The 16629-nt window shown below is 33.3% G+C and overlaps 2 protein-coding genes across 5 annotated transcripts; both read left to right on the forward strand.

The window, feature by feature from the left end:
• On the forward strand, window positions 59–5032 carry LOC105166348 (26S proteasome non-ATPase regulatory subunit 9). 3 transcript variants are annotated; one of them, XM_020695230.1, is made up of 6 exons: window positions 224–364; window positions 542–602; window positions 2189–2293; window positions 2523–2865; window positions 4204–4286; window positions 4390–5032. In XM_020695230.1, the coding sequence occupies exons 1-5, from the start codon at window positions 224–226 to the stop codon at window positions 4223–4225; spliced, it is 672 nt and encodes a 223-aa protein (XP_020550889.1). In that variant the 3' UTR covers window positions 4226–4286; window positions 4390–5032. The 3 variants fall into 3 exon arrangements, with proteins under 3 accessions (XP_011083972.1, XP_020550889.1, XP_020550888.1); XM_020695229.1 differs by having other exon boundaries at window positions 4387–4437; XM_011085670.2 differs by having other exon boundaries at window positions 59–364; window positions 4204–4455.
• LOC105166349 (probable GMP synthase [glutamine-hydrolyzing]) lies at window positions 9125–13122 on the forward strand. 2 transcript variants are annotated; one of them, XM_011085672.2, is made up of 6 exons: window positions 9125–9575; window positions 10053–10583; window positions 10960–11017; window positions 11101–11184; window positions 11394–11535; window positions 12235–13122. In XM_011085672.2, exons 2-6 carry the CDS (start codon window positions 10109–10111, stop codon window positions 12628–12630), a joined length of 1155 nt encoding a protein of 384 aa, XP_011083974.1. In that variant the 5' UTR covers window positions 9125–9575; window positions 10053–10108; the 3' UTR covers window positions 12631–13122. The 2 variants fall into 2 exon arrangements, with proteins under 2 accessions (XP_011083974.1, XP_011083975.1); XM_011085673.2 differs by having other exon boundaries at window positions 9128–10583; window positions 12271–13122.

A 16629-nucleotide genomic window follows, 5' to 3' on the forward strand; every position in this document is an offset into this window, starting at 1 on the left:
CCTAAGTCTTTATAAATCTTTAAATTTTATTATATTTTTCCAAAGGATTAGAATGCAAATAATATAGCGTTTGTAATTCCCAGAAATCAGATCACCCATATTTTACATCACTCGCCTATTTGGTGCTCTGTTCTAGCTTGAGCTCTTGAACCCTAACCTAACCTTCTAATCATAATAATCATCGATTTTCACAAATTGATAGGGACAATTTTGATAATTGAAGATGGTGGCGACGAATTTGAAAGCGGAGACAATGAAACTGATGGAGAAGCGGAGCGGGCTGGAGGCGGAGATGAATGTCATCATTGAGCGCCTCTGCCAACCCGGCGGCACTGGTCTCTCCGGCAACCTCCTTGATTCCGAGGTAAATTTTCATTTCATCTTTAATGCTATCGATATATGTTTATTTGTTTACTTCGGCTGAAAGTTAACCTTTTTTAAGTTTAAATTTCATTTGTACGCTACTAGAATGAGTAAGATGGAAAAGATAGAGATTTTTTGTTTTGGATAGTCTTTAAGAGATGAATCTGGGGTTCTGCAGGGGTTTCCAAGGGCTGAAATTGATATCCCCACTGTAAGAGCGGACCGGCATAGACTTGCTGGTAATTTATAGAACTATACTTTGTTGTAGATAATTGTCCGTACAGTTATGGAAATTTATTGCTAGCTTTATTTGGCTTGTCTTGTGTGGAAGATGTTGAATAAGAACAAATGTTCTTCACATTGTAGCTCTTTTGCCTCTCTTCTTTGGTTATATACTTTATATTCTAAACTCTATTGGATTTGTTTGATACAAATTTAGGTGTAACCTTTTAGTTATGAATTACCTTCAACAGCAGAACTATATTTTAGCATTTTAATTTCATGTTAAATGATGATAGATTTTAGGGTGGAGTTTTGCCTTGAATTTGATGATGTTTTTGAATTATTGAGGGGTAGCTGTGGAAACAACAATGACAATTTTTCTGTTGTATATTTCTGCAATCTCTATTAGAATCCACGCTCAACTTGCTCAATTATCCTTTTATTTCTAAAAGATCTTTTAATTTTGCTCAACTGAATAAGATTATTCTTGGATATAGTTTGGATAACTCTATAAAGGAAAATTAATTTGCTGAACCTTGATATATTGACACTTCAGAGCCTGTGCTTCTAAGGATGGCAGGCTCCTAATCCTTGCATGCTGATTAGTGTGGAAAACTAATTTCCCCGGATGAACTGCCTCGAAACTGTGGGCTGGTTAATAATCAGTTAATAATGGTTGCTGGAGAGATGAAAGGATCTGCGGGAGGTGCATCTTGTGATGATGGGAGTATAGGGGTGCAAGATAAACAACCATTCTGTTGTTGCCTATGATACATAGACACTCCTAAGAATAGTCTTCAGTAGTATCAAATACTCCTAGATACAGATATGGGGGTACATGCCAATACATTTTCTGGAGTATCTGAAATAGCAAAAAAAAAAAGGAAAAATATGGGTGCACTAGGAAAATAGATGTATTCGATGCTTTTCTGATACTGTGGGGTGCGTGCGTGCGATTGTTGATATTTAGTCACACTCACATGAATCTATTATAACTGCTGTTATAGTTGAAAAATTGTAGGATCTTGGTATATAAACAAAGAAAAGGGACCAAGTTGGAGTTGAAGCAATTAATCAATTTTAATTATATATTGGTGGTAGTTCGTGTCCATATCGTATCATTTTCTCACCCATTTATCCATATTATCTTATTATTGGAAAGAAGGTAAGTTGTTTGCAGTGAGTGTGTGTACTTGCGGTATGATGTGTCATGTGTAATTGTTGTGGTCCGTTCTGGGATTGGGTTGAGCAATACCTCCCACCCTATGTGTAGTAGCTTTGTTTTGGAAATTAGAACCATATCATTAGATCCACATGATGACTGAGACCCACCTTACGTACCATCTCTTTTAGTCGTATATGCCTCTCTCTTTCCTTTTGCTTTACATTTTCTCTGGTCAATATTGTGATATTAGTCCAAGAGGCATCAGTTGGACCATGATTTCCTGAAATTTTACTCTTAACATACTATATGCTATGGCCTTCTTAGACCACATAATTCATGAATTATTTGTTATCTGTTAAGAAACCCACAATGTCTTGTACTGATGCTGAAAGTGCAATTAATCACAAGCTTTCGCTTACTTGGTTCTTCCTGCTACAGAACTTCGTAATGACCACAAGGATATTACAGAGAAAATAAACCAAAACATTCAACTTTTGCATTCTGCAACACTTGCACCAAGATCTGCATCTGTTAAAGATTCAGGTTAGTGACTCATCAAATATATAATGTATCTTCTTTATTTGAAGTTTGTGATTATGATGTATCAACTAATGATATGTTATGTGCCTAACCAAGTTATGGACCTGAAGCAAAAAATTAATTACCACTTTGCAAGTATAGATGTGAACAAGGTTTCATCATTAAAGTTAAAAGTGCCGCATACTCTATGCAAGTGACAGAATGCTAACTGCACTCAAGGTAATAACTGCAGAGCCAAAAGATCAAGATGCAAATGTTGGTATGCCTTCGTCTTTTAGCAATCCTATTGCTGGAGGTGCTTCTAGTGCCATGGATGTGGATTTAGTTGTCAGTCGACCCTTTGCAATGGTTGATGAAATCACTGAGGCGTCTCCAGCAGCAGAAGATGGTTTACAACTTGGAGATCAAATTGTGAAATTTGGGAATGTGGAAATAGGTGAGAACTTGCTGCAGAGGCTAGCTGCTGAAGCACAACAAAAACAAGGCCAAGCAGTCTCTTTAGTGGTAATGAGGCAAGGTGCTCTGATTAATATGACTGTCACTCCTAGAGCTTGGTCTGGTCGCGGACTACTGGGGTATATGACATTTTCCATTTGGACTTTTCTGTTCATTGCACTTTCTTTTTTTCTTTTTTTCTTTTTTTAATTAATAATTTTTCCATGAATCTTAAGACTTCATGATTTCATCCTTTATGAAAAAATTGATATTAATAGTTTCATGATTGCATTTTGCACCCGCAACATGAGACATTTAAAAACCCAATGTGAAGTAGTTGGAAACTTACTGGTGATACTGATTCTGTTCTTTCAAAATGTTATTATGATATTCAAACAGCTTTTTATCATCTTTAGGGAATACTTAATGAACATAACTATGGATCCTATAGAGATCAATTAGAAATGATGAACAGGTTAAGAAAGTGTGGCGCTTACCATTTGGAAGGAAACCAACCTGTAGATTCATAAAACTCTAAGTAAGCTTGTCCCTGGTGATAGCACTGAATAATATGTTTTGTGATTTCAGTATCCTTGTTAGTTTTGGAGTTTCTTTTAAAGCCAAGTGGTGATTACTATCTATTATTTGTTTACTAGTTTAATCTGAAGGTTCCCAGTTTGTAAATGAGATCTACAGTTTCTTCAGCTTTGACCAGAGGTTTCGCTTTGGGGATAAAACATTAGGTTGACTTTATGTTTATTTATCATAAAAAAAGGTTCACATTTTGTTTCATAATTCAGTTGGATGGGTCCCAACTCCCAAGTAAAACAGCAAAACTTATTTAGATTGTAGCTTCTATATTTAGCTAGTGGTTTCACCATATTTGTGTTTTTGATGTGTTGGTATGGGTAGAATCACACAAGGCTTTAGTTTTGCACGTTATTCCTATTGCTGTCATGTTCACTGGAGATATTCCCATTTTCTTTAGGCAGTCGCCTACAAGCAGTCTTTTGTGTTGCACCAAACATGGCCTACTTTTGTATGCATATGTGTTGAATGGCCCTGTTTTGTATGCCTTTTAACAATAATAATGGTTATGTATTTGACACTTGAGTAGAATTACTTTTGATCTGTCAAAATATCTTCGATTTTGGTGCTTGGGACAGCAAGGTAAACTTTGATTTGTTAGGTTCGAATTGATATACTGGATTATACAGGGTCAAATCCACATTGCTCATTGATAGAGCTGCTTTGTATCAATTTTGGATTCGAGAGTAGATGACATCTGAAAGCTAGAGCCCTTTGCCTCTTGATGACTTTGTATGACATTTAAGGTTGAATAAGGACTTGATTGAGTGCTTCATGAAAATGACCCTGTTATTACTGAATGTTGCCATAATGTTATTTATAACATTATTGTTGTAAACTATTAACTTTTTAGTCATAGTGGAACTTTCTGACATATGGGATGCTTGCAGGTGTCATTTCAGACTCTTATGATCATACAATGGCGTATTTTGTTTACGGTTGCTTGAAATACTTGGGGCTGATGTTGCAAAAGGTGAACTTCTCTCTGTTCCTGTAGTGTGTAGAATTTGTCTTTCAAATGATTTGGAGTTAATACATGTACATGACAATTTATCACGGCTTTTTGGCATCAGAAGATATTACGCTGCTGGTACGTTATGCTACTCATGTGGGTATGCTGTTTACTGAAGTTGTTCCCTCCATTTTCCTGTTTCCTTGCTTGCTTCCCCACGTCTCTGATACTAGGAGAAGATGTTGAATCTTTTACGGTATAGAAGGCCGATTTCTTGCTACCAACATCAATAGTAACCAGCACATGGGGCATAAACTGCTAGATCAGAATATAATGATTTCATGAAATGAAATGGTGAGGTCATCTTGTAAGATTAAAGATCTACACCCAAGTTAAGCCACTAACCACATGCATCGGAATGCTGAGTTTAGAGATGAGGTTGAGTGAGTTTTGCTTGGCAGTGCCTCAAGATAAAAGTAACAGGTGGTGCATTCTATGTGAGATGAGATGCTCATTTCTGCATATCAAAGAGAACTTAGAGAAGAATGAGAACATAACTGTTGTTAAGAGTTCAAGATAATTTCAGATTATCTGAAGCCAGAGGCCGTCAAGGTGGGTGAAACTGACTGATTTCTGGTTGGATCATTTTACGTCTCAGACTTTAGTTGGGCTATTTTGATCAACTTGAGTTGGGGGATCAATCAATATATTTTCCAGACTGCTTGGTTGATCTTTGTTAAACCAAACCAACCCAACTCTTAACACGCTGTCAGTTCAACCCATTACCTAGTGAAGCTCAATCCTGAAATTAAGTAGATTTGGATTAAAAATTATTTAATGTTGCATTTGGATTGAAAGATTTGAAATCCTTTGAACATGTTTGGATAATTCTAAATTTAAAGGATTTCAAATCCTTCAATTCTAATTTTGAACTATATTTTAATGAATATGGATGGATTTCAAATTTTTTTGAAATGAAGTCGTTTGAAATTCTTTGTTCAAATTCTTCCCTCAAATCCAAATCTATCCATCCATATCTTTATGGGTATTTTAGATACAAAGATTTATTTTAGGGAGCTTCAGTAATTTTTCCTAAAAAACGTCGGACACACTTACTTCTTTCTAGGATCAAATGACGGCCACGATTGGTCACAATCAAGAAAACGACGTGCATTTTTTATCTACTAGTGACGATATTCGGCCTTTTTTTCGCAGTGGGTGATATGTTTTTCGGTATGCCATGATTGATCCATTTAAGCCTAATTGTTTGATTTATAAGATAATAAAATAAAGATAATTAATTATCAGAAAATTGAATTTGGAACGACTGTTTTCGGAAAAAAGGTGATGATGGGGTTTAGAGCCAAAAACTTGTATTTGATTAAAGAAATCAGGTTGCAGCAAAAACTTTAAATTATCTTCATTCATTACTAAAGAACTAAAGAGTATTTAATGGGTAAGAGGTGAATAGACTGAAAAATAATGTAACCTTTTCAAACTGTAATATTGATAGAATTTCAGAGATTATCTAAAAAGGGGCCGAAGGACAATGATACTTGCAATTGAAATGCACATTTGATCTGTTTAATTACAGGATCAAACGGGCACCTACAATTAATCTTGTCGGTGGATCTACTCCACAAGACTTCAACTTATAACCTTGTTTATACAAACATCAACTTCTACCACTTAAATTACACGTTGGTAAAACATTTGCCTTCTCAAACTTGGAGTGTCCATTGGCAGAGAGCAGGAAAGAATTGCAGTAATAATAGCCTCCATAAAAGGCTAGCAGAAGACATGGGAATCTCGTCCTACTCCTACTTGCTGTCTTGTCTATTTTGGCATGCTTCAAGTTCCAGTTCAATTTGTCAATACTGTAAAATTCATTTTAGTACCAATTTTTTATTTTAATTTTAAAATAGTTTTTTTTATTTATTTTTTAAATTCACTCCAAGTTAGTCTCAGAAACTCTTTTTTCTTTTTTTCTTTTCTCCAAAAAATCATTTACCATTTACTTTTCATTTTTAGTTACAATTTGGTCCTTTCTATTTTTAAACTTAAAAAATATAACCATTTTAATTGAAATAATTTATCTTCCGCCAATATTTAAGATATAACTTGATTAGTAATGTATTAACATAATTTTTGTGAATGTAATGAACTTATAGAATTGTTTAAGTAAAAAAATATTTGAATAAATAAGTTGGAGACAAAAGTTTGAATAAAAAAAATAGAGAAAAATATTTAAACAAAAAAACTTCTAAAATTATAACATAAATAAAAAAATAAATACTTTGAGTAAAATGTTGAAAATTAGAGTATAGAAAACTCCTTATTCATTTAGACATTCTTTTATTTAAAAAATTTCAAGAAATTCAATAAATGTCAGGACAATTATATTGATATGTTGTTAACCAAGTTATTGTCTATACTTTTATATAATTAACATCACTAGTTTGTTTTCTTCATTTTTTTTTCGTTTGCTATTTTTTATTCTTTTTAATTATTTTTTTAATTTTTAATTTTCTTTCTTCTTAACTTCTGTTTCTCTTTTTTTTTTCTCACTCTTTCTTTCAATAATTTCTGGTAACTTTTTTTCTATTTTTTAATAATTTTTATTTATTCAACTTACATATTGATATGCATAAAAATAGAATGGGCCAAATAAGCCCAATTGATCCAAAAAGAAGAAAGAAAGGAGAGGTCCAAGAGGACCTGACAGACAGTCTTGGCGGATGCCCCAAAAAAATAAATTGGCAAAGGGAGGAGGCTGAAGGCATCCCCTACTTTAATCATGATCAAAGCATAAAAAAATATTCGCCCTAAAAGGCCCACACACGTGGCATCTCATCAACCCCGAGGTCAAGAGTCACATTGGACCACATTAGCTCTAACAAGGGGGACACTCCCTGATGGCTAGGACTCCTTGTAGATGAAGGAGGTGCCGCCAAAGCCTTGGACTCCTAGCAGCTTGGACTCCCTAGCAGTTAAGAGTCCTTACTAATGAAGGATCCTCCAACTTGGAGATAAAGATTCAGAAGCATGTCTAACATAATATAAGAACAAATTATGGCATATCCAAACGACCTTCATTCACTTATTCTGAAAATGGAGGAAATGTGCAGAGCCAGATGGCACCCTCCTATAAATACAAGTTAACTCTCTCGCACTGAGGGCACTTTCTGAGACCTTCCTGACACATTTTTGTCACTATCTGAACGTTTCCCTCACGTTCCTCACACTTCTCTTACTCTCTAAATCATTTGATTAGTCATTTTTTTAAAAAAAAAATTGAGTTAATTATTTGTTTTGGACTTCCTCACTCATCAAGATATTCCATTAACTTTTAGTAGTTTTTTTTCCTCGTGCATATTGATAGAAGTGTATCTTTTTCAAGGGTGATTGGTTATCTTTGGATGTTAAAAATACTCTTAATTAAGTGATATTTTGTAGATTTAGTTTCAAAGAGATTTGTGGAATGGAAAAGGAAGAAAGAAGCTACAATTAACAACATAACAACTTTGTACATTCAGTTAGGTGTGTCCACACCTAACACTGTGGGAAGTCAACGAAAGAAGAAAAACCCAAGATAGCATTTTTTTTTTTGGAGGATTCGTGGCTGGTAGAGAGATTTTTGGTTGAATAGAAGATCTCCTCGCTTAAGAAAATTCTTTAGGAGAATAGTTTTAATTAAATAGGTGATATAGAATACTTCAAAAGGGAGTCTCACCTTTTGGATACTCCCTGTGTTATAATATTTTCTCTTTCTCTTTATCTGTTCTTTCGCGTAGGTGTGTAAATGATTCAAGTCGAGTTGAACACATTGTTGTTCAAGCTTGTTTGAGTTATATCGAGCTTCAAAAATTATGTCTGAATTTGGTTTGATTATTATTCTAGTCGAGCTCGAACGAGCTTTAGTTGAATCAAACTCGGGTCGAGCTTGAGTAATTTGATATGTTTAAGTATATTTTACTATTTTTACATTAACGGAATTGAGTTCGAGCTGAGCTCAAAAGTTTACCAAAAATAAAAAATTTTGTTCAAGTTTGGTTTGTTAAATTTAACAAATCGAGTAAAACCAGTTTTTATCAATTGATTTCAATCGAGTATTGAGTTGTTTGATTATTTTTCAGCCCTACTTCTATGAGCATGCTAGACTAGTTCTTTTATTTCTGGTTAAAGATTTGGTGAATGCTTGATTTCAATGAGTTGTGAGATCTAATGTATGCTTTCTAGTTTCATTCATATGGGATTTGTATTGTCCAAGTTATTCTTCAATCCATTCTATTTTTTCAAAAAAAACATTGTCCACAATAGTAATTTAAATATTTTTTAATTATTTTATAATTAATTTTTTTTCAATTTCAACCACTAAGCCATATCTTTCAACCCACTACCCCATATTTCCTCTCATGTTCTTCATATATTTTGTTTTTAACTCACAAACTTTCATATTTTTAATAAATTCATAAGTTATAATTTATTTTTTGTCTCTCACTTCCCCTATATTTATTTCTTATCACATACTGCTTTCTTTCTTTTTCATGTTAAACTATGTTTATATCTTTTCACAATTTGTTTTTCTTAATCTCATGATTCTTTTTATATGCGTGTGGGGCCCACGTGCAACAATGACTAGTGCATATATATTGAATGTGCCACACTTTTTTGTTTTAATTAATGATATATATGTTATGTGTATATAAATTATGAAAATTTAATTTTATTCAAAAATATTGTACATATAGTAAGTATAAATTAAATATAATAAACAATTAAATCCAAAAAATCTCAAACTTAAAAAAGAGAATAAAAGAACACAACATTGAGACAAGTGCAGCTTCTGAGTCTCTCTTCCACGCATTTTGGTCTCTTCATTTACTTCTTTCTCGCTTTCTCTTTTACTTTTCAGGCAGTTCTCACTTTTCCCGCATTTTTCTTTCTTCTCCTTCTTCAGCTTTCCAAGAAAATACTCCTTTCATCTTCCATTTAAGGAAAACAAATTTAAAGAAGGAAGAAATAAAGAATTTATAATAATAATTTTTGTTTTCAGTTGCAGCATCCCTTTGCCAGTTGCAAGTGTAATCATCATCATCACACCACAAATGTCAGCTTTAGTTTTTCTTCTTAAAATATATCAAAGTTCTGAGGGGACAAAGTTGCAGTTCATTCCCTGCCAAACCAAGAACAGAAATTAAAAAATTCCACCAAGGAATCTCTCATATCCACAATTCTCTGCCTTTTGTTCATATCCCATTGCATTTCTTTACTAGCTACAAAAACTCCTGTCCTTACATCTGTACTGAGGTATTTTGTGGTATTATTTTCTGTATGTGTGTTCTTGAATTTTGAAATCATTTTTGTTTCTTTAAAAGTGGGCGTGTAATTCTTTTTTGATAATCTTAAGTTGGCTCTGAAAAGACTCAGTTTTGAGGAAGAAAATGGTAAGTGATACTTGTGGGTAAGCAATCCCAGTTTCCCGGTAAAGTTTGTGGGAGGATTCTTCAGTTTGGATGGTGAAATGTTGTTTGATTGGGAGGTTTGAGATTTCTTAGTGGTTTTGGGGACTTGTTGGGTAGATGTAATACATATCTTATCAGGCTCTTGAAGTAAAAATTCTGCATCATTTAAGGTATTTAAAACCCAATGTTATTGAAGCACTATTAGTGGGGTTTTGATTGTGAAAAGTTAGTTACTTGTAGAGATTGTTCATACCTGCATTGTTGGGATGATTTGAGTATCTAATAATCTTAAGGTCTGGTAGAATTGGTTATGTAATGGCAGATGTGTTTAGGACTGGAATGGAGACTTTTAGATAAGCAAACAAGAATTTCTATGCAATGTCTGGGACTGCAAAAATAAGGTCCACGAACATGGCTGATTCAGAGGTGAGGCCGATTCTAGGACCAGGAGGGAACAAGGCTCAGAGGTTGATTGATTCCCGGAAACATGTGGTAAAGCCGTTGAAGAAGGAAGCAGTGCCTGTGGAAGATAAAAATGGTAGCTTGCCAGCTTCTACTCGTGCCGAATCATCCCCTTTGTTGCATTATGTCAGTGTCCCCTCTACACTTCATCGGCATGAGTCATTGTTATGTTCTAACTTGTCCCTGAGTGCTTCATGTTCTTCTGATGCTTCGACGGATTCTTTTCATAGTCGGGCTTCAACTGGTAGGATATGTAGAACGATTAGTAAATCTAGTAGGAAGGAGTTGGCCTTAAAGGCAAGAAATGGTGCTGTATCAAATGGTGTTACAGAATCATTAACTGAAGGAGTACAGGCTAAAAGAAGATGTGCCTGGGTGACAGCTAACACTGGTGAGCTTCATTTTGTCTACTTTGATTGCTTTTGCTGGTGAACTCAAATTCGATATATTCTATTTTTTTCAGTTTAGTTGATTGCATACTGAATTTGGCTACCACAAACTGATTTAGATATTGGCAAAATTGATTCCCCTGGTGGAAAATTAACAGTTTGCTAGCATTTGCTTGTGTCTCGTGTGAACTCTGCTACACAAACTACTTGTTGATTGATCCCCAAAATGCTACAGGTTGCTAAATTAATAATGTAAAAGGAAGGAAATCGATAACTCATTTTAACTTTAAGTTTATATTGCGTCTGCTGAGAGTGCCTAGTATGATATCTATTCTCAAGCCTTTATTTGCACTTTTATTTTTTGTATATGATACCCAGATCCAATTTATGTTGCTTTTCACGATGAAGAATGGGGAGTTCCAACTCATGATGACAGGTGAGCAGATCACATTATGAAGTTCTTTCGTGTTGCTTTTCTTGAATCCGAGATTTCTTGATAACAATTTTGGCATCTTGCAGGAAATTATTCGAATTTCTTGTCCTTTCTGGGGCTTTAGCTGAACTTACATGGCCTGCCATTCTCAGCAAAAGGCACATATTTAGGTACCACAATTACGGTTCTTCTTAATGGTGATACTCTTAATTCAATTATTTAATGGACAAATGCACAAACTATCATACCCCTCCAGATCATTCATATTAATTGTGTAAAACGAGGAATAAGCGAGGATTTTTCTAGCCCTTATTCGTTTCTTTGCTGCAACAGCTATTTGTTTCATCTCCTCATTGTGAACCATGATATATATATGCAGGGAAGTGTTTGTTGATTTTGATCCAACTGCTGTTGCAAAACTGAGTGAAAAGAAGATAATAGCACCTGGAAGCCCTGCAAGTTCACTACTATCCGAGCTTAAGCTGCGTTCGATCATTGAAAATGCTCGCCAAGTATCAAGGGTAGATTCCCAAGTTTCACTTGCTCTTATGACTAACTTTACACTATAACTGATGATCAGCTTACCCTCTATCTGGTCAACCTAAACTTCAAATATCCAAGTCACTAATCTAGCATAAAGCCATCATTTTTCTAAGTTTGATCACGAATTTCACTCTGAATAATAATTTTCTGCATTTCCCAGTTGGGCATAAAAATCAGTGGTTCAATAATGTTTGTCCAGTCTTAGAACTATGCGTGTATGTTGTGGGTATTTTTTTTTTCTTGTTGTTGATAACTAGAAACTGACATGATTTTCGTAAGTTCTAGCAATTTGCATTCCAAATTACCATAAAATTCTATGACTTTCCACTTTGGATCCTTCTGACTTGGATTCTATCTGTAGAGACCGGGGGGGTCTGAAATGATTAATTGATAACGTAAATTAGGTGGAACGCAATATATTCGTGGTCCTCACCTTGTCCAGTTTGTTCAAACTATCTATGGCAAACGGCATTTCACCATCTGTAGCTGGCAGACGTATTATACTACAAAGAAAACTCGTATAGCCCTCTTATTCTATTTGAACTTCTGTGCGCCAGCTTTTATGTTAGTAAATTAAGCTAAGGGTGACTAGTCGACCTTGTTGCTGACGAAATGAATAGCCGCAATATTTTCCACCCTCTAACTTTATCATTAAGGAGCTGTAATTGTTCTTTCAGGTCCGACTAACTTTTAGCAGATTTTGCAAACACCAGGTAATAGATGAGTTCGGGTCATTCGACAAGTACATCTGGAGTTTCGTGAATTACAAGCCTATAGTTGGCAGTTTCCGTTACCCTCGCCAGGTACCGGTAAAGACCCCAAAGGCAGACGTAATAAGCAAGGACCTCGTCAGACGGGGTTTCCGGAGCGTGGGCCCCACGATCATCTACTCATTTATGCAGGGCGCCGGTATAACAAATGATCATCTCATGAGTTGCTTCAGATTCCATGAATGTGGCGCAGCCAAAGCTAAGGAAGGAAGTCCCTTAACGAATAAAGACGAGGAAGAGAAAGCCGACTCAGAGGTTTGCAGATCGATCGACGAACTGAGTTTCTCCTTTGCAACAACTTGAATCGTGTCGGTGGATTCATTTTCTTGTACAGTGTAGTAAACTGTAATCTTAACGGAGCTGTTGCTGTCGGACACGGGAAACGCCAACTCAGCAATGTGTAGGCACCGATTGGTTCTTGTTGCTTGAGAAATGCACAGCATTGTTGAATCTTGAATGGACCCATAACAGCGACCTGCCGACAAGAGTTTACAGCTCCAAATGTGAATCTCTTTATCATACTTAATATTTGTGCCCTTTCAGTCAGTCTCGTTGCTTTGTTTTCTCATGTGTAGATCAAGTCATCAAGGGTTAAGTTGAAAGTGACGAGTGGTTAGGTTGTCACTAAAGCTGCCTACCTATTCTAATTTCTCACATTGAGTCAAGTGGGTGATTGATGCTATGCCCAATAATGCTCACTTGGATTGATGTTGCGTTGAATATCTTGTGTTACCTGATAGCTAAAGAATGATGAAAAACACTTGATGACTTGTTGATCTTAAGACATTCTCAGCACGTGGGACTTATTGCAGCCCGACCTACTCATGTATAGTGGAAAATTTTCAAATCACAATGTTAAAATGTATGGTCAAAAAAGTGAATGGGATCGACTAGTAATGTATGGTGGGAATTTTTAAAAATTAGAGGGTCTAAATAAATATGGTAGATAAAGTAGATGAGACGGTTTCAGATCTAAGTTATCGAGTTGGGATTTTAGGAGTGGATTTTGATTTTATGAACCGGCTTGAATTTGAGACGGGTCATGGGTTTTGTCAGAATTCATGTTATATCTGTTCTGAATAATATTTATAATTGTCTCGTATATATATATATATATATATATATATATGAGGTATCCAAAGCCACATATAATAAAAAATGCCTTGCAATGAAATAATATGAGAATTTAGAGGCGTGTTTACATGTTCTAATTAGCATCAACATCACGGGAGTAGGTTTCAATTAATGTTTCAAATATGGTTTTGGGGGTCAAATGTTAGTAGTAATCAGACAAGAGTGAGCTTAGGAATAATTGATGAAAAGGGTTTCCTTTTATGTTGTCGGATAATACCTTAGTTTTCCAACTACCATTGTCTCTTTTCCCAATTATATATAAACTTCTCTACCTAATGATTTGGACATCTAATTATAATGTCAAGCTACACACATACTAAGATAAATCAGATCCATTCATTGACGTATTTAGATTTTAGCTTTTACATTGCTTGGTGTTTGTACAATAGTTAGCATATAATGTTCGATATTTTGCAAATATATTAAAAAAAATAATCATGGTGTGAAACAAAAAAAAAGAAATATTTGTGAAAATAACATGGGGTGATGGAACTCGAAAAAAAAAACGTAAGAAGAAAGAAGTTTGTAAAAAAAAAAAAAAAAGAAGAATAAAACAATTACATGGCTTTTTTCGTTAAATTTCCAAAAAAATGTGATATAGGACTAACGCATTACTTTTTAAATATTACGGAACCAAATATGAAATATTATAATTAAGGGGACTAAAAATAAAAAAAATTCTAAATTTCGGGACGAAAAGTACTATTTTCCCTATAACACAGTATTATATATTTCTTAACTTTTTTATAAGACAAAATAATCTCTACACAAGAGTCATTAAAATATTAAATTGGTTTAATCGTCAGTTAATTTATTAAAAATGTAATTCTTGTAGTTTACAATTTAGATTTCTATAAATTTAGAATTTGAAAAAAGTATGAAATACTTACATAGACCTTATTTTATATAGAACGATTTATTTTACGTGCAAAGAAAAAAAAAAGAGAACAAAAATTAAAATTATGCAATTAAATACATGTGGCATTAATGACTATTCTATCTGTCTGGATTTTTTTAATAATTCATTAGCAAAATAAATAAGTTCTAATTACGAATACCTTCTCGTTGTTTGAAAATTACAAATACCCCCTGATGTTTGATGAAATTATGTAATGCTTGGATGAAGGTATGAAATTGTCAACTTTATCCTCATTGTATTTTTTTAAAATTAAAAACTTATAAAAAAATAGAACAGGATGGATGAAAAAATTTTAAAAATTATAAAAAAATTATCCACTTAATCCATAAAAATGGATAGAAATCTAACAGATTTTGCTAATTACTAGACGAATATTAAAATCAGGGGATATTGATAAATTTTCAAACAATAAGAACTGTTCATAATTATATCAAATTTCAGGAAAGATCGTCGTAATTTACCGTAAAAGAAATGATCCGGTCATTTTAACAAAAAGAGCATTACAAAAGGTAACCACAATACCGCAATGTATACTTTATTAAGTACGATAATAATTATATTGAATGTAATTTCATACTAAATTAATAGCTTAAATGTTATTCCGTAATAAAGTATTAAAATATAATGAAAATATCAGCTTTCTAATTCAAAGTTTTAGAAGTTTAGAGAATGCTCATATATTATAATACACTAATAGTACTTAAGCACGGAGATTCTTTTTGCAAGCAAAAATTTGAATGAAAATAATAATATTTTACAAGTGTTTATAAAAACATAAAAACACTATTCTTTTATTTTCTCAAAACTATATTGATTTTATTATTCACATAAAATGTCGTATCTGGAAAAATAATTACATAGACAAAAAAAAATATGAACAAGTAAATTTAATTGATTTAAAGAAAAGTGGATATAGTTTTTTATTTGAATTAATCCCCTGATTATTCGCTTCAAATATGGATCCAAAGGCTGAAGCTTGTTCTTAGATGTTGATTCATAATCTTCTCTTAATTTGTACGTGTTATTTTAAAATTTGGTATCAAGACTTGAAGATTTGATGCTAAGGAAGACATGAAACCTTCACGGTTGCCGTGTTCGGACTTGGATCCTTGTATTTTTCAGGACTTCTTGCCTTGTGTTGTATGTAGTCTGGAGGAATGTTGTATGCCCTCTCTTATTCTTTGGAATGTTATTGCTTTTCCTTTGTTGTGTGGAACGTTCTCCTCCTTTGTGGAAATGTCTCCCATTGACTTGAGTGGTGGATGCCCTTATTTATAGGCATCTGTAGGGCTAAAGTAGCTTGGGCTCACGTTTATTGGGCTTGTAAATCATAAATTTGGATATGGATCCATTAACTATAAGGTTGTACTTGAACATGCTTTAACCCAATTAACTAATTCAAAATAAAAAATAACTTGTATTTATCTTCGATCAATCCCTTAAAATACGTAAGACTTGAATTTAGTATGGTCACTTATGCGAATTTATTGTCTTGAACACATAAAAAGATGGACTTTAATTTGGAACCCAATCATTAGTCATTTTATTTTAGACTTTTAATTAGTGATTTATTCCAAAATTTTGGTGTCAACATTTATAAATTTAAATGGTAGGAAAAAAAAATTAAAACAAATGTTGTTCATCTTTAGTTCAATAGGCTAACCCACAACTTATAGACCTGTATTCCAAAACTAATAAAGAAAGAGTAAAATTATAAAATAATGAAGTAAATATGTCAATGAGAAATTATTTTGTAAAAAAAATGTGAAATTGAACAAAAATTATGAAAGAAAAGCCAAATTTATTTTTAGAGAACTATGTTTTATGTTCCTAACCTTTTCACGAGACCAATTTTTCTATATAAGATATTATTAGAGTATAAAATAAGTATATAATTATTATAGTGACCATTTAAAACTCCAAAGAATTTGAACTGGAAAAAAAAAACAACAAAAAAAGTTAATTGCATTCAAGAAAATAAAAAGATATAGTAAATTAATTTCATAATTAAATTTTAAAAATAATTTAAAGTTAGACTAATAAATTAATTACTACTTATATCATCATTATTATTATGTTGATTTGTGGCAGACAAAATAAAAAAACTTCTTTTATGCATTATAATCCTTACTAATATTAATTTTTTCAAATATTTTATATAATATAGGAGTTTGTAAATGCAAGTTTTTAAAAAAATATAGAAGTTGAGAGAAGTTTTAGAAAAATATTATACGTAAATGTAGAAACTT

This window comes from Sesamum indicum, linkage group LG7 (assembly GCF_000512975.1).
Source record: "Sesamum indicum cultivar Zhongzhi No. 13 linkage group LG7, S_indicum_v1.0, whole genome shotgun sequence".
In the NCBI taxonomy this organism is placed as follows: Eukaryota; Viridiplantae; Streptophyta; class Magnoliopsida; order Lamiales; family Pedaliaceae; genus Sesamum; species Sesamum indicum.

What these genes read in the sequence shown, in the direction of transcription:
- LOC105166348 (XM_011085670.2), top strand. Translation starts at nt 224, where the DNA reads ATGGTGGCGACGAATTTGAAAGCGGAGACAATGAAACTGATGGAGAAG. An exon ending in GCAACCTCCTTGATTCCGAG is followed by an intron (nt 365 to 541) that starts GTAAATTTTCAT and finishes GGGGTTCTGCAG; the next exon opens with GGGTTTCCAAGGGCTGAAAT. An exon ending in TGCATCTGTTAAAGATTCAG is followed by an intron (nt 2,294 to 2,522) that starts GTTAGTGACTCA and finishes TAATAACTGCAG; the next exon opens with AGCCAAAAGATCAAGATGCA.
- LOC105166349 (XM_011085672.2), top strand. Translation starts at nt 10,109, where the DNA reads ATGTCTGGGACTGCAAAAATAAGGTCCACGAACATGGCTGATTCAGAG. An exon ending in GTTCCAACTCATGATGACAG is followed by an intron (nt 11,018 to 11,100) that starts GTGAGCAGATCA and finishes GGCATCTTGCAG; the next exon opens with GAAATTATTCGAATTTCTTG. An exon ending in ATGCTCGCCAAGTATCAAGG is followed by an intron (nt 11,536 to 12,234) that starts GTAGATTCCCAA and finishes TTGTTCTTTCAG; the next exon opens with GTCCGACTAACTTTTAGCAG.